This window comes from Bactrocera tryoni, chromosome 5 (genome assembly GCF_016617805.1).
Source record: "Bactrocera tryoni isolate S06 chromosome 5, CSIRO_BtryS06_freeze2, whole genome shotgun sequence".
NCBI lineage: Eukaryota > Metazoa > Arthropoda > Insecta > Diptera > Tephritidae > Bactrocera > Bactrocera tryoni.
This window is the reverse complement of record NC_052503.1, coordinates 56737520-56758550: the sequence shown is the minus strand read 5'-3', so window position 1 is coordinate 56758550 and position 21031 is coordinate 56737520. Positions and strand designations below refer to the sequence as shown.

Genomic DNA, 21031 nt, shown 5'->3' with positions numbered 1-21031 from the left:
TATAGTACATTATTTCAAAAAGCTATCCACTTTCTTATCAAGTTACTGTTAATACAAGAATCTGAAGATATTAGGACTGTCCTTAGTTCTCTAGTATACTTCCTACGTCAATATTTTGAAAGCAGCTTTAGCATTTTTGTGTTCAAATAGGACAAAACTAGAAGCATGTAGCATGTACATATGTATGTATGTACGGTTGGTATTACTAAATGCCTCTGAACAATTACATATTTTATTTTTTTAATTTTCTGTTGTAGTTATACCGCATTTCTATTTTCCTTATTGTGAATAATTCCTTTGAGAGAAATATTATCGGAAAGTATTTATTTCAGTAGGCCATTTCACCGAAACAAATGTTGATTGTCTGCACTCGAGCTACTCGAGTTACCCCATCTGCCCGCATTTGCACATGCTCAATGCAAATATTTGATTTTTAAATACTTTTGGTAAATTTTACAGCAACACAAAAATGCAGTAGTTGTGTAATTGATTTATTTATTTATTCGAACTGCAGAATTTCAACGAAAGCATGCCACCTTCACATATACTATATGTATGCATGTATGTATAAGTATTTATTTGCATTGAAACTAACAAAACGCTACAACAAAAACAAAAACACAAATGCTTCGCAACATGCCACAAACAGAAAATAGACAAACAGAGAGAATGTCTCTCCACTCACGCGTGCATTGTACGCTCCTTATCTAACTATGTCCGTATATACATATGTACGTAGAGCAGCGTGCGTGTGCACGACACGGCTGTGTTTGCGAAGGTATGTGGATATTTGTTTTTCAATGCCCGCACATTTGGTCCTTTTTTCATCGTACAATGGCATTTTCAAAACAAAAGACTCCAAGAAATGCGCAAACGTGTGGGTGTGTATGTGCTTTTGTTTGATGGTGTGCAGTATGAGTACGTGTGTCGGCATGTGTTGTCTGTCAGGGACTCCGTTTAAGGAAGCATACCAGGGAAAGTGAGATATCAATTGCCGGACAATTGTCTCAATAAACCGAGTGAGTATGTTTTCAAAGTGAACTGAAAAAATTGCCTTTGACAACTCACACATTCTCACATACATATACATATGTATGTATGTGTATATACGTATAAATGTATGTGTGTAAATTTATTAGGGCACCTAATTTAAGCTTAAAATCACATCGACATGTAACAATTAGTTTCAAATGTAATGAAATTAGTTCTCAAACTTAAAGAAAAAAAGTCTAATATAATGTTCTCATATTGCATTGAAATTTTTAATATTTCCAGATAAGAGCCTTTACTGACAAATTTTGCTTGAAAGATGACGTGCTTTGAATCAACGCTGCACAGTACATGTAATAATAACAATTTGTTAAGGAAATTTTAAGTCAAATTCTTAATTCTTAGATCACTGCTGTTTTGGCCAAAGTTGCTTGGAGCTTCCCTATGCAGCAATTTGACGATGATAGCGCTTAAACATAGACTCTAAAGCTGCCTGCAGAGTGAACGCTCAAAGCCGAACGGAGCGCGAAGCTGATCGATTTTAGGTACCACAGAGTGGTTGTTCTGTTGTTTATTCGCAACATTTTCCTTTAAACGCAAAGGATTTAGTTCGATTGTCATTTTGTTGAAAATAAAATGAGTTAATGAATTTTTGTGCGTAAAAGATAAAAATACGTCGTAAAAAGTACGAGAAATTAGTGTGCATTAATTTGGCCTCGGGTATATTGATAGCGAGTATTTAACAAATTCTGATGATTTAAGGAACTACCTTCATAAGTTTTGTCTTGAAAATATTAATAGCGAATATTATAATTATTATTCTACCACAGCCATGGGAAATTCAGTAAGAAAAATATAAGGCCAACATACAAACGAACTATGCAACATGCTAGTCGGCGCCGAAAAACGCTTTACGAGGGCTGTCTGATAAATAACCGACCTAACCATGATACACGCGACTTTTTCAAATTTTTTTTTTTTGTTTTTTTTCTACATAGTCTCCTTGTAACTCCACACACTTTTCCAAAACTCGGTCTTATTGCCTCTAAACTGAGCCAACAGAGCGCTGGAAATGTTCATGCGCGCACGTTTGTGGTCTAGCGTAAGCAAACGCGGCACCCAACGCGCGGACAGCTTTCTCATGCCTAAATCTTGGTTTAATATGTGACAAACACGTTCTTTTGACATCTTCATAATCTCAGCTATGTCCTTAACTTTAATCCGGCGGTCGTCTAGTAGTGGTTACAGTTTTTGGACGCCCAGGACGTTGATCATCTTCCAAGCTCCTGCGACCACGTTTAAATTCAGCTGCCCAAAATTTTACGGTGGTAAACGATGGTGCAGAGTCACCATACACAGAGTCCAACTCATCTTTGATTTGTGAAGGCGTATTGCCTTTCAAAAATAAAAATTTAATTACAGCTCGATATTCAATCTTTCCATTTTGGGGAAATCACCGAAATAGACTCACAAAAACGACTGTCAACAGATAATTGCGCAAGATAAATTTCTGAAATTTTGGCGTGTAGCTATTATAATATGCACAATTTGAAGTAGAAACTTTTTTTTCAGATGTGTCGCTAGCTTCACGTTGAGGTCGGTTATTTATCAGACAGCCCTCGTAAGATTGCATTCTCGCATTTATCAGCTTCGTCTTCGGCTTTAGACAGGGTTTACTCTGCGGTGTTTGTATGAAAATGTGCGGACACAGTTTTGAAGCTTATTTCTTGCTTTCGTCAGCTTTGCGCTCGGCTCTGATCGCCCACTCTGCAGGCACCCTTATGACGAATCAGATCCGTTGGCCGACATGTGTTACGGCCTAAAAATGTCATAAATGTTTTAAAAATAACTCACACATTTGCCGATATACATACATATACATATATGTATATATGCGGTACAACGTCCGCTGGAAGTTCGAAAATATTTCTGTTACGTATGTATATAAGCTAAAGAAATTATTGATCCGATTTAACAAATTTTTGGCACACAAGCATACAATTACTAGAAAAGGATTCTCCCCGAATTTCTCTAATATATCTCACAGATTGACCGATATATTTGATACTATTTTCGCAATTGGAACCTTAATCTACATGTTCAGTATCTGGGGACTTTAATAGTTTTGGTCCAATTTGTATATTGTAAAGTGAAAGGAACAGATGGAATTTAAAATTGTGTTGTATTAGAAAGAGTCATGGTTGTAGTCCGATTCCAAGCAGGTTCCGTGATATGGGTTTTCACCGAAATGTATTTATGTATTAAGTATTTATTTATTTATTTATTGATATTGATTGAGAGTGGGCAGAGATTTCACTCGATTTCGTCGGTTGGGATGCTTAAGGGATTTCTCCTGGGCGAATTTGGATATTTTATCTTACATTAAAGCTCTTAGAGAGCAGGGCTCATTTTTTCAACATTTTTAACGCCACATCACATTTTTATATCCCAATTCAGTGCTTAGTTATGACACATTGTAGATTTTCGTTTAATGGGGATATGTGGGCGTGGCAGTATTCTCATAACTTTACTCAAGATATGGTTTGGTAGACGGACGGACAGACAGCTTTTCAGCTCCTCTCATCATCCTTATAATTTATATATGTATGTATATGTACATACGCACATACATAACCGTATAAAAACTTTTGTTACCTCTATGGAAAAATTACCCAATTTTATTTTTCAACAAGCATTATATCGAGGGATAATAGGAGCAAATGCAAGTACAGAGTTGTATGTTGGTGCCGTTATGTGTCACTTTTCGGTGAGAAAATTTCTGTCAAAAACTTTAAGATTTCAACAAAAAACAAAGAGTACTTGTAACTACTTGGAAACTTACAAACAAGTATACTATATATATGTATGTATATGTATATATAAACACATACATACGTACATGTATATGTAATTATGTACATATAAAGCTTGTAAAAATGCTCATAATAAAATATTTATTTTCTGCGCTATGGGAGTATTCTGAAAACCAGCACTACTTTTCATATTTTCACATAATGCTGGAAGTGTTCGGTCTACCGGACAGACGGGCAACCAGGCGGCTAGGTTAAGCGTGGTTTGGCGTAGCTGCATGACATGCTGTTGCTGCGGCTATTGTTATTGCTATACTCTGCTCTACCGTTGTTCTTATTGTTGTTGCAGTCAGCTGTCAAGCTATTTTATTATGTTACTATGTCATATGGTGACATGCTGACATGCCAAAAAGCGTGTTTTACAGTGTCGCTGATTGACTAACTGACGGCCGGCTGTCAAGCCCCTAGCTTCGTCTCTGTTGCGGCGCAAGTTGCACATAAGTGACGTTCAGTAGCAAAGTGTTGCAATAAAAAGTCGGAAATATAAAGCTGTGTGCACATGTAATCACATAAAAGCGCATAACGAGCAAAGGCAAGTGCATCGATTAAAGACCATGATACATATGAACACTGAGACTTAACTAACGGCATTATATTTTAAACATTTTCGTATTTCAAAACCATCAACAGACAAAACGAAAAACAACAAATTTTCCAGTTAAATCAATGAATTCTTTTGAATAAAGATTTTTCCAAATTTGACTTAAAACTTACAATTTTTTAATTTTCAAAGTTCTAATTAGCAATTCAAAATTGTTATTTCAATAACTTTCAAATTCACGTAATTTAAAAAGAAATTAATAACAGCCGCAACATCCATTTGTTCACCTTTGCCCTTAGCAAGCAGGATAGGGACTGCTTTGTGCCTGATCCGTGAGCAGAATTTTCACATTAACAACTGCTTCTCAAAATGCCTCCCGAAATAAAACCCAAGAGCACATAAAAAGGGAAATTTTCTCCGTACTCTTGAGTTAGAATTCAATTTGAGTGGTGTAAACTGCACACCGGATACCATTTGGCTGAAGAGAAACTCAGTTGTGGTATAGCATAACATAAGCATAACTCTCTGAGCTCACTTAATATTGATTTAATTCGAGTTTGAGTGAGCGCGGAAAATGTAGTAGATTTTACCACTGAGTAGCAATAATAAGGCTCACGGAATAATTGTACTGTCTGTGCATTTTTGTTGCAATCCAAATGGAGTGAGTTATGTAAATTTGCATTTCGCAAAAAATAAGAACGTAACGGCATTTGCTGTAGTCTTCACCACGAATTTAAGACTTAGGCCAGCTTTAATATTTCATGTATTGATAAGTTATGGAATTTAAGACGTGATGTGAACTTGCGTTTCTATTTAGCGAAAAAAGAGTGGCTTAAATTAAACTAATTTTGGGTTAAATTCATAAATTTTTACTCGTTTGCAGAATATAAAGAAAATCAGCTAATATTTTAAGAAAATAAATTGTTTCGAAATATGAATGATATAAAATTTTGTTTGTTTTCAGTTAAGAGGAGAGACTGAATGCGAAAAACTAACTCGATCCACTAAAATATTATTGCCTTTTGATCTAAAATTCAATAAATATATTAGTTTATATTTTGCAATTGCTAAAAAAATCTTTGAAACTTCAATAAATGATCTTTGGAAAGTGCCAACGCTTCAATTGCTTCTTGAATCGATGCTAGTTCCAATATATGTATGTATGTATACAAAATTATATATACAGGCGCAACGTGTCGCTTTCTTCTTTAGTACTACGAAATTAGGAACCCTATGTTTCAAAATATTTTATTTCTGAAAGTCAGAAAACGCTAGAGCAACAACAAAATATGTTTTAAATGCGCCCAATATCGAGTTGGAAGCCAAATAGTAATTACCAGATTTTAAACTCATGATCCTTCAGCACCCAAAACCTCTAAAGCACGACGGCAATAGAGCTTCATCGTTGCTTCGTTTGCAGTTGCTTTGAAATTGGGTCAGTAGCATATCCTGCCGAGTGCAACGCCAACTACGGAACATACACTCACATACATACATACGCCGAACTACTTACGCATTTGCACACAAACTATGCCACTCGTTTCAATAACTCCTTCTGACCATTATGCAGTTATTTTCGCAAACTAACACCCACTCAACAGCACCGTAAACACACACCCACAGCAATCTGGTAGGTTCAAGGGTGTTAGTGTGTGCATGGTTTAAGGTTGCAGCAGCGCGTTTTAAGAATTAGTTTGGCACTGCTGGCTGCGCTAAGTCCAATTGTGATCAGGTAAGCAGCAATGAGTGCAACACTACTGCATGCAAGAGTGAAGGGCGAGGTGCGCGGCTGAGAGTGAGTGCGAGAGAGAAACTAAAAATGGAATTTCCCTTTAGCAACTCGTCCGGCGGTAACATACCCTTAACGCTGTTTACTGAGCGCCACTGACGGCCGCATGGCTACCTACTAATCGGCTGGCTGGCGACTTTTCTGGTGGCAAGTGACTTCTGTTGCATGCAGCAGCACAGAATTCAGTTCGACTTGGACGGGCAACGCGTACACACGTAGCAAACAAGACGCGTTGTTGACGAGTAATTTGGCCAAGAGTGAAGAGAAACGTGTTTTGAAACGCGAGCATGATAAACAAAGCAAATTTGAAACGTGAGCTTCTGTGAATTGATTAAAGAATCCAAAAATTTGAATTAAAAAAATCTAGAATTGTCTTGAATTTATTGCAACAAAAGTGTGAGGTGAAAAAAATTTATAAAAATTGTTAAACCAAAAAGTGAATAACTCAAAGTTGCAAAATGGAAGACACAACAACAATGGATTATTTGTATGACAGCACAACCTACGCACCGGAGACAGCATTTGCTGTGGATACCACCGGCATGCCATTCCTTAATTTGGCGGCAGTCACGCCAGACAGCGTCGTGGACCGGCTGTTGCACTCCGGCGAGCAGTTGTCGCACAACCAAATCACCTTCGAGATACCATCGCATCACGATCTCGAACACATCAATAAATTGCACACATTCAATACGCTGCTTCAGCGTATCGGCAATGTGGCCTACGACACTGTTGCTTCCGCCAGCGCGCATAGCGGGGCCAACGTGCCGCAGGAGGAGCAGCACGCGCTGCGACCCTTTGGCGTCGATGCGACCGGCCAACACATCACCAACGAACAGATCTCCAAGAGTGCTGTGCTGAATTTGGCCGAGCTGAAGAACGGTGTCGGCAGTGTGGGCGGCAGCTTCTTGGAAGATTTCTTCGGCGATGCCGACATGCATGCCGTCATCAATTATTTGTGGATTGGCGTGGTCACCGCATTGGTGGTGCTTTCTGTGATTTTCATTTTGTTCTCCTGCTACTTTTACCGCAAGTTTCGGCAATGGAAGAAATGCAGTAAGTATACAGTTAGTTATACTAAAAAATGCACTTGAAAGAAGTTGGTAATTTTTCTCCTTTGGTAGGGAGTTTTAGAGAGCAGCTGTGTTTTTATGTGTCAAAAATATGTCAGCAAAGTTGTCGAGTTAGTTTTAAAGCTATATTTTATTACTTTACTTCGGACTCCTTCCAAGTACGCCTTGAAACTCAAATTTCCTTTCTAATCTCAAAACAATATTACATTTTCGTTGCGATAATCAGGTAGTCAGCTGAATATCAGCGGGAAAAATAACAGAGCCGCAATATTATTTATAAATATAATATTATTATTATTCCAAATATTTCTGTGCTTAATTATTTTCGTAAACTTTTCAAATGTTTATATTCAATTGATTATTTTATATAAGATTACAAATCACAAATGAAACCACAAAAGGCCATTCCTGGACCTAAAGATGACATGACATCCAATTGCCTTTTTCATCGGTGTTTTTCGCCACCTAGCCTCTAGCAAGTCACGGTTATGACAAAATTATGCATCATAAATCATGTCCCTTTTTCACGGTAACAAATCTCGACCCACTTGAGCGAATTCCCATAGAGCCTATTTTTTTTAGTATAATGCATTACCGTTAGAAGCGGAATTTAACTCTTTTGTGCTCACGAAGCTCACTTTTATTCTCCACGGCATACGGATGTGATAACAAAAGCGACAACAAATTTGCACCAGTTTAAAACGATATTCCTTTTGTGAACTGTGACGGCGGGACCACATTTATTATCCGCCAAATGGCAGCAAATAACGGGTTAAGTGAACAAAGCACAAAACAAAAACAATTTTTCTTCCATAAAAGTTGAAGAGATTTAGAAGTTGAAACATAGTTTTGTGAAGAATTTTTTAAATAATCAGTTAAAAATAGAATAGTTGCAACTTCTTTAAGAATATTCAATTTATTATTATTACTGGCACATATTTATACAATTTCTATATTCAAAATTTAAATTTTTTAACAAAGTGTTTCAGCTAAAAAATACTTTAAAATTTTTCCTTCCTTTTAGTGCACTCTCTCCCTAGCATCTGTTGCTTATTTTTAGCACATTGTGCAGTAAGTTCGCCTCACGTTTAAGGCAACTTATAAATCATTTAACGCAGATCCCTTGCAAAAGCGGCAACTGTCAAAGTAACTTAACCTTACGCCTCAAAGTACGCTATCAGCCTAAGTATATTTACTTTTTCCTGCTTCGGCACCTGCTCAGCGGCGCAGAGCATAACTTTTTACGACCTTCATTGGTCTTCCGTGCCACTTTCTGCTCAATTAGTTTGTATGTTTTTGTTTTTGCGCCTAAAAGCAAGCAACACATATTTTCATTTATGGACCTATTACTAATAACGCACAACTGTTTTGCGCCTGCGACACCGAACAAGTTGAGCGGAGCTGTCAAAGTGTCAATTTCGTTAAGGAGTATTAAAAAAGTTTTACCTCAAAGCACACACTGCAAATTGTATATTTACGCAAGCCAACCGAAGGCCACACCTCTTGCTGTCAGTTAATGAAATTGCGAGCAGTTCAAGAGAGATCTATCATATTAAATAATTGTTTGCTTTGTGTCTTAGTTTGAACTCACCCAAGCCAGTGCCTGTGTCTAAATATTTGCCAATATATGGTGGGTTAGGTAAGTATGTGGCCAATATCTGCTTGCTTGTGTTGCTTACATCTAGCCGCCTGACCATTAACAGCTTAATTAGTACAGTTAGTTGAATTAGTTGTGGTCGTGCGCTGCTTGTAATTTCTGTTAGCTGTACGCCCCCTCCCTGTTGCGCACCTGCTGGACAAGCGTCATTTATAATTTAGTGCCTGCTTGCCACAGCGAAGTTTAGGTTTTTGGGTCAGCTATCTGAAGTTTGTTATTTCGCATACGCATGTGAACTGTTTTGCGCCTAAAAATATGTTACATTCTCCTACTTTCGCTTGCTTTCGTTGAGGTTTAGGAGTGAAAATAAACAAACACACACACACAATTGCATTTGTTTATTTTGTGCAATAAATACTTGAGCAGCTTTGCATATCAGGCGGTAAATTTGGCATGAGCCGCATTTGTTAAACTGTCAGAGCGTGCAAGGCAAACAATATGTAAACGCTTGAGCTCATGGCAACTCTCACATTTCGCAGCTTATCACTTTCATGAACTAAGCATCGGTGAATAGCGCAGTTACTTCCATATATACATATATACGCTTAGCAGCTTTCTTAACTTTGTTGTTTTTTTCGTGTATGAATAATTCAGTTGTCTCTTTGCTGGCAATCAATTAGCGACTTGATGCGTTACAATTTCAATTCGCATACAAAGCACGCGTCACGTATTTGTTTTGTGTGTGTGTGCGTGTGTGTGTGTGTGTGTGTGTGGAATACACAGTATTGCCACCTACTCGCGCTAATATTTATTGCCTGTCCCATTCTTGTTGCCTGCTTTGCTCTGCCGTTTGTTTACATCATGAGTGTGACTGTAATTTGCCAGTTTAGGAAGTTGCTTTAGTGTGCGCAGAGGCTTGTACGCCTTAAAGGCCGCTTTGAATAATTTACACTTGTTGCTGTGAGAAGTAATTAAGCGCGAGGCGTTGTTGTTGCACTTAGATTACAGTACAACTGACAGTGAAGTCGGCAGTCAATTATTAATGAATTTAGCATACTTTCCTTGTACTGTGTGATTGTGCAATAAATTAGCTCTTAAGGAGTTGGAGGAGTTCAGAAGCTTCAATTATGGCTTTATTGTGCGGAAGGCACTTGTGCTTTTAGTATATAATGTTTATTAATTTGTATGAATGCCGGTATATTTTAAGTGTTTTATTAATATTAAACATGATATAAATAGCCCTTGAATGCAGTAAAATACACAACAACAACACCATTGGTTTTGGATGAAGAAAATGTATTTAACTAGGGCCGCAATAATTTCAAAACAAAGATATTTTTTTCGGAACATTGCTCGAACCACGTCTTTAATATTTATGAATCTATCGTTTGTGACTTTTTCCAGGTGACCAAACATCAATTAAAGTCAGTTATTCATATTTTAAGAGGCACCAGGTTTTCGTTTTTTAAGGCTTGCGATAAGCTTTTAAAGCTGCCTCAGCAAATTCTACATTTTTTCACTTAGCTTAGAGCGATCTAAAAACCTGCAAAAGTTTGAAAAAGTTACTACTCAATATTGAGTAGTGTTGGGCAAGGTCCCACGAAACCAACAAAAAAAATTACAAAAAACTGATATAAAAACACAAACGCATGTCCCATAAAGCTTCGAAAAACTGACCTAAAAAGCGTGTCCAAGCACAAATAAATATGTACACACACATAAAAAGGCATAAACTTAATGGAAAAAGTCAAGCTGTTGTTTCTATATAAAACAATAAAGAACGTGCGCGCAATGAAAATATAAATTTTTTTTATTGACAATAAAATAATTATTTATATTTACATAAAAATTCATCATCATCAACAGCACACGCAAAAATGGCAACGCTGAAGGCAACACTTGTGCGATATTTCACGATTAATTGCCGCGCGTAAATTAAAAACGCACACAAACACACATATATGCTTTTGCACATATTCATACCATTAAATTTGTATGAATGTGGGCGTCGAGTTGTAAAATCGCACAGCATTCCACCGTGTTTGCATACTTTATGGCGCGCAAATAGCGGCCGTGTGGTCAAAAAAATTATGCTGTGCATTCGTGACAGCGCCCAACACCAAAACAACGAAATGTTTGATAAAATATAAAAAATATGAATAAATATGTGTCTGCCTGCACTTACAAGCGAAGCATACTTTTGGGCGCATATGCTGCTTTTTATAGGAGTTGTTGGTTTTTTTTGCCCGTGTGTGAGTACACATATGAAAAATCATATAAATTTTACAACGCATATAAATTTTGCATGAATTTCTTTTTTGTTTTGCGAGCGCCGAAGCGCGCAGTCACATGTGGTCGGCAGTCATGTTTGCGCTCTTGCGTTGGCCATTTTAGTTTAATGAAACAGCAAGCTGCGCAACAACACTAAGTATATAAGCTACATATCGATATATATATATTTAGAACAACAAACACGTGTCAAGCAACAACCATATGGAATGCGAAAAATGTTGATTCCAGTTATTTGCAGCCTACATTCAGGCGCACTAAAGCGCACTAATAGCAATCGATTTACATGCGCTTTCGCAATTAAAATATTAAACGCTTGCACTTCAGCAATGAATGTGTGCACTTAGTTTTATTACACCTGTTGCATAATTCATTGCTACGGCAGTTGGCGTGCAGCGCGCGCGGCAGCTGCCCAACGCTATTGAAGTTTAAAGATTTATTGAAAGCGCCAGCAATTCATTTCAATTGACTTGCTTTTGTGCATTAATGAAAGCGGTTTTGTGTTTGATTTTTTGTTGAAGGAAGTTTTCGAGTTTTTTCTTTGCTTCATTATGCATTCAACGGTTCAAGTGTGTGAGTGTGGGAGTGGAATGGTGTATGTGCGTTGGGCAACAATGGTTAAATGTCAGCGATTTTCGACATGCAGCTGTGCATTTCATTAAAGTTGCATGTACAGACATGCACATAAATGCAGCGTTGTGGCGCCTAAAAGCACGCTTTGTCCATTTTTTTCGTGGAATGCACTGCAATTTAAATTTAATGGTCTGTTGCGCTGCTTTCATAGCTATTGTGATATTCATTTGCGTATGTGCTCATAATTTATTGTTTGTGTCGTTTTTTTTTCATTAAAAGCATATCATCTGGGAAGACTTACTTATATTTTCTCCTATCTGCTTCTGGTTTCTGCTTCATTGCTCGTTTACTTCCTTAACAAGGCTTGTACTGGCTGAATTGAGTTTGTGGGTGTGCATTGGTGAATTTTGTTTGCTCATGAGAAATGTTGAAAAGCGTTAAATAAGCGAATCTTTTACGAATTTCAACCAAAATAAAACAAAATATTAATTTAAGGCAAAAATGTTATTTTGCCAATTTTTTTTTTAAGTTTTCGTAAACATTTTTGGGAAAAAGTTTTTTCTCGATATTTCTTTCAATAAACCCCGTATTAAATCTTACAAATTTCTTTTGTTTTTTTAATAAATATTGCATTTGTATAATTACTTTAAAAGACACATTAAAAGCACTCCCAAAACACTCGAAAATTCTTAAAGACGTTGAACTGTCAACACGTTTTGTTTTCCTATTTCTATTATTTCACTGTCTCTTTCTTGACGGCTTCCAACCGTGTAGTAATATTGTAAAAATATTCTATATGACAGCAAACTGCCTCAACACTTGTTGGTCAAAACTTCAATTGAAAGCTTGCGGTTTTAAAATATTCAAGGGACTTGCACCCACATATGGATTTAGAAAGCACATTATAATAAATAACAAAATATGGACACTACCCAGCAGTAATATTAAAACATAGGTTACAAAGTAACTGGTTTTGTAACTACTTGGTTTCTAGTTATCTGCTGCTTGAAAGAGCGCTTAATTTGAGTAAAATTAAAAGTTTTAGCGGCAATAATGTTATTTGCACTAATATATACATAAATAATTTTACTATTTTTAGTTTCTGCTAATACGATTATAGCGTATTCATATTCGGAAATCAAATTTAGCATTTTCGAAATTAATAATATATTTTTACTGCTCTTTCTTCATTACATCTCTAAAAATTGCCTCTAAATTCGGTTGCTATGCTTAAACAAATGCTTTAACTGTTTTCAACGGAAATTCATTTAAAATATTAACAAAGAGGGTTAGACTTAAACAAATTTTAGAAGAACATTGCAGTTGCTCAAGAAAAAATTTTTTTTATTTTTTCAACATATTAACGAGTCAAATTAGATGTCTTCGAGGTAAATCACAACTGGTTACAAATGCAACACTTTGCGACCAATTACTGTAGTTAGGTACACCCATATTTATTCCATCCACATGTTGTTCTAGCTTCATCATACAAGTGAAAACAATTATAATTGAATTGAGCAACCATTTACGGTATTCAATGCCACAAACAAGTGTCTTCTATCAATGGCAGGCAGACAGTAGGAGGCATTTGGCAGTGTCAGAATATCTAGAAATGTTTGTAAAAGCTGAAAAACGATGCAGTTTGTATTTGACGCGGCAAATGGTTCACATTTTTGTATTGTCTGCTCCACGTTCTACGTTTTCTCCATCCCTTTCTTTTCTGTAGTGCTGTGCAACAATCGTCTGTGCGCACTTGTCATGCTTTGACAGCTGAAATATTGATGTTTTTGTATGCTAGATGGTTGTGGCAACATTTTTTGCATCTATATGTTGCCGTTGCATCCCTGTTTGTCTCGCTGTGGAAAGTATTAAGTGCTTAAGTTGCTATGTTTTCACTTTTTTATCGATTATCCATTGTTTCTGGTCCTTCTTCGAGCAGCCTGCTTGTTCTTTTGCTTTTGCTTGTTTATTTGCTGCTTAAGGTCGCTCAAGTGTTGTGGGAAAACCAACTGCGCGACAAACATGTATGCGTGCGTCTGTGTGTTGGTAACCCATGCGACGCCTTGTCATAATTATTAAGCACCTTTGATTGACAGTTATGCCAGTGGCTCAAATTGCTTGCCAGCGCATTTTGTGGCTGCCTTGGACTTAAGCTGTTTAGGACGGTTTAAAGCATTTACTTGGTTTATTCGCTATAAAATATTACATATCTACACACATACACACAGCAATCGATTGCAACACCGTAAAGGCAACTTTGATTATTTTTTCTGTCAAGCGCAGCTGCTTCTCAATTTAGCGTTTACTTATAGCTTGCAACTCTGACTACTGCTTTTACAAACACACTTGCAATATAGTGATTAACCACGCCTCTTTTTTCTCTTTTTTTCTCCCACTTTAGATAAGGACATACGCAACCACTTGAGCAACGACTTGTACGCCGATGGTCATCTTGTCGTTTGCGACCGTTTAATGGACGCCCGCGGGAGACATACAGTAACAGCTGCTAACGCTGCCTCCACCGCCTACTATCAGCAAATGGAGTCGCCGCCATGCTACACCATTGCCACCGGCCTGCCGACCTACGATGAGGCATTGCATCATCAGCACCAGCACCAGCACTTCTCCTACGGCATGAAGTTCATCTATCCGACGATTACGGCTGTGCATCACCATCCGGCCATTGCTGGTGTGTACAATAACAACATGCTCACAGCCACATTGAAGCGGCAGAGCGACTTGCAACAACAGCAACAAGCGCAGGAGCAGCTAATGAAGCAGAAGACATACAAAGTGTCGTCCGTGGCGTTGGAGGACGAAGCGCCGCTGGAAGTAGTCATGCCCGCCAGCTACGATTTTGCGGAACTGCATGGTCTCAATTTGTCGTGTGGCAGCATGAGTGTAACCGCGCCATTGCTGGGTGTCAATGCCGCCGCGGCGAAGACGTCGACGTCGTCGCTGGAGGAAGTGATTACCATACGCTTGGACGACATGACATCAACGGGCGCGTTGCCGATCGAAGCAGCAGCGACGCCACGCCGTCCGGCCATGTTTTATAATGAGTTGCGTCGCGAGCGGGGTGTGGGCGAGGAGCAGCAGTGCAGCACAGTGACGATAGCGTGATCGCATTAAGCAATCACAGACGCCTCCACGCTTCTTCGCGCAGCCCCCGATGAGCCGCTGACGGGTCAACCGGCTGGTTACGCCTTGTAAATATGTATGTCCTGTAAATATGCTGCCTCTGGCAGATGTAAGACAGTCACCGCAGAAGAGCTGTCCGCCGCTACGTGTTAGATTCAAACAAAGAGACTAATTAACGTAATGACATTTCGAATGAGTCCGTATCTCACAACATTCATTAGTAACTTCTTGAAACTTAAACAAACTTATTTTTATTTATTTGTAACTGTAAATGATTGCAAGAAGAGATGCATTTAAAAATTATTACTTTGTTCTGTATTATTTATTTCTTGTTTAGTTTAAAGATAAAAGCACTTTTCGTTAAAAAAGACTGACTGTTCATTAAACTCTATGTATACACCCGTATTTTTCACTGCATGTAAATAGTTCTAAGTCCATAGTTAGCGCGCAGATGCAAGTAGTAAATTGTATTTATCAGCGATTAGTAAAACTAGTTAGGAATTTTATTATCTAAGCAAGCTAAACGATTTATTAAATTTAAAAAATTACACAAAATTTAAAAGTTCATTTGTTTTTCTTTCACTTACGTTCATTTTATGATCGTTTTTCGTTTTCTGGTTACTTCGATCTGTTTTCAGTTGGTAAAAGTTGCATTGAAATTTTGTTTTTCACATACATGCACACATATACATTTTACATACACTCACACCTCTCACTTGCTTACACGAAATATTTGCAGAGAAGATTACACCGTTAGCATGACGCGTTCGAGCTTTTGGCGCTTTCATATAGCGTGGAAGCTCATAACGTCATTGCTGTTCGAAGCGCCGCAGATATGCCCAAAAGAAGCGCCGCCTGGACCACGGGAGAACTAAACTGGTTTGCTGAGCATCTAGTGACAATTTGGTACATGGCTTGTAATAAATACATACATACATATATATGTACACTTATTTTTTCAACATTTCATTGGTATTTGTAAAACAAGTTTTAATTTTTTGCTAAATATTTTTTGTATACAAAATATTTGAATTATCAATTACGAAAGTATTGTTAATTAAATTACACAAAGATCAATAAAATTTAAATTATTTTCTATAAACACTGTTAGAAGCTTGTTAGGTATAAAAAACGTATTAACATAAACGTAGACGAAAGCCTTCTGACTCACAACTTCTACCGGCGAAAATATAACAATTCTCATTTAAAATCATGGAAATATTGATCCTCTGAAGGCAGCCAATAGCATTTTCAACGCTTCGGCAAATTTAACTCAAACGAATTGGCGAACAAAATTAACACATTTCGATCAGGTCGATACTAGGTTGTAGGGTGAGAGCTGTATGGTGTTTAGAGTGAAGAGACAATATCACATTTTATGAATCTTACGTTTTACTGGTAAACCACTCTTGATACCAGTTTTAGTGTGCAGATGCACACAAACCAGAAAACCGTTAACGAATGTCTTAATAGTTTTGATGAACTTGTCTTCCCCCTCCGTAAATATTTTCTACATCGATCTCAAAAACGAAGTAAATATGAAAAACTTTTCATAAAATTTTATCAGTGCGATATCTTAAAGGGGTTATATGAGTTTCCTCGGATAAAAAGCAGCATTTTTTCAATTTTTTTTTCACATAAGAAATGAAATATTTTATTAGAATTTTTTATTGTTACAAACATACACTATTAACAAAGAAATTCTGAAATTCTTGGAAAAAAATATTTTAAGCTCGGCCAATGCGGCGCCATTTCCGGTGACCCCGCGTTGGCAGGATAACTTTTTACAGTATCATTTAAAGTAAAAATAAGAGCTTTAGTTAAAACCTTAACTTTAACTTGGACGAAAAAAGTGAAAATTTAATTTTTACAGACATTTTTACAAAAAAATTACAACATTTTTTTTGAAATAGTTGTTATCCAAAAAAATCTTTCGCCCATGTCTTTAAGAATTTTAGAATCAAAAACCTGAGTAAAATTTCATGTACATCGATTGGATAGTTCTCGAGAAATCTTGCCAACCGAGAAAAACGGCGCACTTAGCCCAGCTAACCTCGAGCGCACAAGTTCTGGTTGTATCTCCGAAACTATTACTCGGATCAACTTGAAAATTTAGGACAATATTTTAGAGGTGTTGTAAAATTTAATAAGATAATAAATAAAATCGATTTGTTGAAACCCGTAAACCCCTGTAACCTCTAATTACCAAGGTGACAACTACTGCAACGTAAGACAAGAAATTTTAAGGGCTTGAAAATTGTTTCGGGAAACGTTCTACAGATTATCAGGCATATCTTCTTTAATTCCTTAAGAAGCACTGAGCTGCTTTGGAAACCTTTACTACCGATGTACTCACAGATAAAAGGTCAACGAAGTGTGCTATGGTCGTCAAGGGGTCTATTGGGGAGTCTTTTTTATGCTGCTATTTTTGTAACCAGTTTTAATATAGCGAACAGTTGGGTTACAAGTAGTTGTGATATATAAATTCGCGTCCGATATTACCACATATATTTTCAGTATAAATGATTTACAACAAAATCACTAATTCTTAAATATATTTCTCCATTTAAAAGTTTTATTTTCTAAAACAACATTCAAAAGGTATTTACATTATTTTTGAGAAATTTTAAAATTGTAGAAATTCTCATTTATACTTCTTTCACTTTTTTTGACATGCCAGGTCTCTGGTAAAGCGCTACAATCAAAAAATAAACTTTAACTACATATTATAAGAATCTTCGAAAGCACTGTTTTTCCAAAATAGAAAGCAGAATATGTATATACATATAGATCTAATGAAACGAGCTCAGTAAGGGTTTCAAATATGATTTTGTACAACGCAGCATGCCGTTAAAAAGAATGTGCAGAAAGTTATCGGTTTCACCAATTTACCTAGGTTTTAAATATCATAAATTCAAATCCTAAAACAAAAATATTTCAAAATTACATTGTAAAATAACTACAACTCAACAGAGCTTTCTTAGAATATACAAGAGGTCATCGACTTTAAAACTAACTAAAACCTAACTGCATTTTTGTTGTACCTTTGAGCCACAGCTTGTACACATGTATATGTATGTAATTTTATCAAATAAAAAATGAAAATAATAAGTAAGAGATTGTATATAAGACACACACGAGCACTATTGAATAATTGCACCACAAAATACACACTACAACTACACGAAATTTAACGTGACAACGACTACCTAAGTCCATGAACACCAATATTGAAGTACGATTAAAAGTGGAATCTGAATGCGACTGATATTCAATAATGGAAGCACTTTGAAATAGAAAAAAGTGTTTTTTCAGTAATCTAAGAATCAAAATAAAAATACGAAAAATGTTAAAGATTTATGAAATATCTGCCAGCGCGAGGTTTTCAGAGCTTTTCCGTGCTGCTGATCTGCACAATTCATAAAATCAATGCTTTAACTGTTAGTTATTTCTAGATAAATATGAAATCGGTTAACTTTATGAAAATAAAATACAAACAAATTACCAACGTTGCTTTGATTAATCTCTTTAAAATTAATATTCTATGTAAGTATGTATGTAGGTTTACACCACCAAAGAGGTTTAAGACGTAAGAAGGTGCTTTGTAACAGTCGGTTTTCTTTGATCAAATTCAGTCCGAAATATACGAGTCCTGAAGTTTCAAATTCTTCGTGTAGAAGAATTATGCAAGCTTCATCCAAAATATGTAGATTGTAGAGTGCCATTCAAAACATTTTAAGTAAGGATATGATAAAACCATAGAGACAATTTTTATCAACTGGATTTAGTGTTGCCTGAAATCATTGGCCATGGAAGAAATTGATATGTAGTTTTAACTGGGAAACATTGCAAAATTAATTTTGCACCCTTCTCAATATATGTGACCTGGTCTACGAAAAGGGAGCTAACGTGCGAAAACTAGTTTTCGCGGAAACAGCTGCTAAAAATAAACAACTCGTTTCGTCAGTTTCTCGTTATGTCATTAATTGTTCTCCTTTCCAGAGGCTTCAAGGACGTCCAGTAAGTGTTGTTTTTGGTCGGAATATTATTATAGTTCATCGTGTAAGTTGCTAGTGTGGAACATTTAAAAAAGTAACCCTTTCCGCAGACCATGTCACATATATTGAAAACCAGACTACAAAAATAGCTTTTTATGTCTGCTCCAGAAGATTTTTGTAATTTCATTGGTACATTCCTTTTGAAACTGTTTTGATCTGCTGTAAGCACATGTACGGAAAATGAGATTATTAAAATTTGATTTCAAAGAGTTTTCAAAAGGTGACCACAAAAATTAAAATATCTGGGAATGCAAACAAGAATTTTCAAAATAAGCTTTGTTCCCAGAACAGCCTTGCTATGTAATCGGAAAGTATCTCGATGTTTGCATATCGAAGCATGGACCATGTATTTGGTATAAATTTTCAAACCTATGTGCAAGGTCTTTGTGTGAAGTTATAACAAAACAGCTGCTATGCTAAACGTACAATAATTATGTTTACCTTAAGGACCAATTTGCTTGATTGCAACAAAAATCAGCTGAGCTCTCTTCTATACATTGACAGGTGGGCAAAAAATAGTGCCAAATGTGACATCAAAATAGTCATTAGCGTTTAGTACTCGTATACGCTTATCTTTCTGAAGTACATAAAGCGCATTTCAGTGAAGAAGTTCCGTTAAATTTGGTGTGCGGAATCAAATTTCTGACGCCAAAACGCTCAGAGTGACGCCATAGACTTTGGAGAATAAATTAAGAATGTTAAAAGTGTGAATAAAGCCTTACTATTTTTGGCTCATAGTAGTACTGCATATGCTTTCATACGTTTCTATTCTACATATATACATAAATAGATAATAATTTCGCATAACAAAGTAACTCGTAGCGCTCTCTGAGCATTTACGATCTGCGTTCGTTTACATTTGTCCGTTTGTGCTTGAAATTCGTAATGAGATAGTTAACAATTTATTTTAGAAATTTGTTTCCCATATACTAGACACTGACGTATACTTCTTGATTCCGTATTTTTGTGTTTTGACAGCATTGGAACTGCGGTCTATCGATCTGAGCTGTGCCAAAAGCCTTCTCGGTTGATATATATGCCGAGTTATGTAGATCTGTCTGAATGTATGCCAGTAGAGACGCAAGCTAACTCGCGCACGCACGCTTCGCTCAAAGCCACCGTTTCAGTTACGTTCTGCATGCAAATTACTCGGCCGCGCGTCAATATTTTGTTTTGTTGCGTCGCGCTTCCTTTTTAGCGGTTACTTTAGCGTTTAAAAATCGCTGCTGATTTTGCTGCTCATTAAAGCTTCTTTCCTTGGCGTTCCGAACTCTTTGCTGTATTTGCGTAATTTTTGTTTTATTATTTGCTTGTGCTTTTAATTTAATTTTCCACAGTTGTTGACGTAGTCTTCATTTACTTGCGTTTTCGTGACTTTTACGACGCGCGACAACAACAAAAAGTACATTTGGACGCATTTAAGCAGTGAGGCACGTAGCAAGTAGTATAATATATTCATGTGTGTGTGTGTGTGTGTATTCGAAATTATTTGCGTTTGTAGTTTTTCCAAAAGACATGGATTTTCAAACTTAAAATTTAGATTTTCGCTACTGTTGGCTTCGACTGGTGAGGACGACCTCCAAAATTCAACAAATCTTTAGCTGAAGCCAAATGCCACTCTCGATTTCCGTTATACTTCAGTATTTCATAAAGTTAATTATGTAAATAGAAATATTGTCTTAAGCCAACCATCAATTGGCAGTCCCCTCGGTGCAAGGAGGCTCTAAGGTTATGAAGGCGATTAGCGAAAATTAGGCATACATGAACAGCTCCGACTCCGATGTATTCGTCGAAAGCATTTCCACACATCAAGCCTAGAGAATTACTAATTTACAGGTTAGACTTCACAGGCGGTAACACATAAATAAGCACTAAACTTCATTCACCGAGAACTAGTAAATGACCTACTGTGAGGTGTGTTGTGGCCTTAGTGACACACGAAGAGAACCAAGTTTCTCAGTGAATATGTTCTTAGTGCATGATGTGACAGCCATGAAGATGCCTAAAACTCAAGTATGTTTGGAGCTTTGTTGCGAATGTCCGCAGACTCAATAAACCAGTGGATTAGGAGTATTCTAAACCAAATTCGCTGACAATGTATAGACAAGTT

General features: G+C 36.7%; 1 protein-coding gene across 1 annotated transcript; it reads left to right on the top strand.

The window, feature by feature from the left end:
- The first annotated feature begins 6400 nt into the window (after positions 1 to 6400).
- LOC120777651 (protein commissureless 1) lies at positions 6401 to 15826 on the top strand. Its single transcript, XM_040109103.1, has 2 exons — positions 6401 to 7246; positions 14124 to 15826. The coding sequence occupies exons 1-2, from the start codon at positions 6649 to 6651 to the stop codon at positions 14843 to 14845; spliced, it is 1320 nt and encodes a 439-aa protein (XP_039965037.1). The 5' UTR covers positions 6401 to 6648; the 3' UTR covers positions 14846 to 15826.
- The last annotated feature ends 5205 nt before the right edge of the window (positions 15827 to 21031 follow it).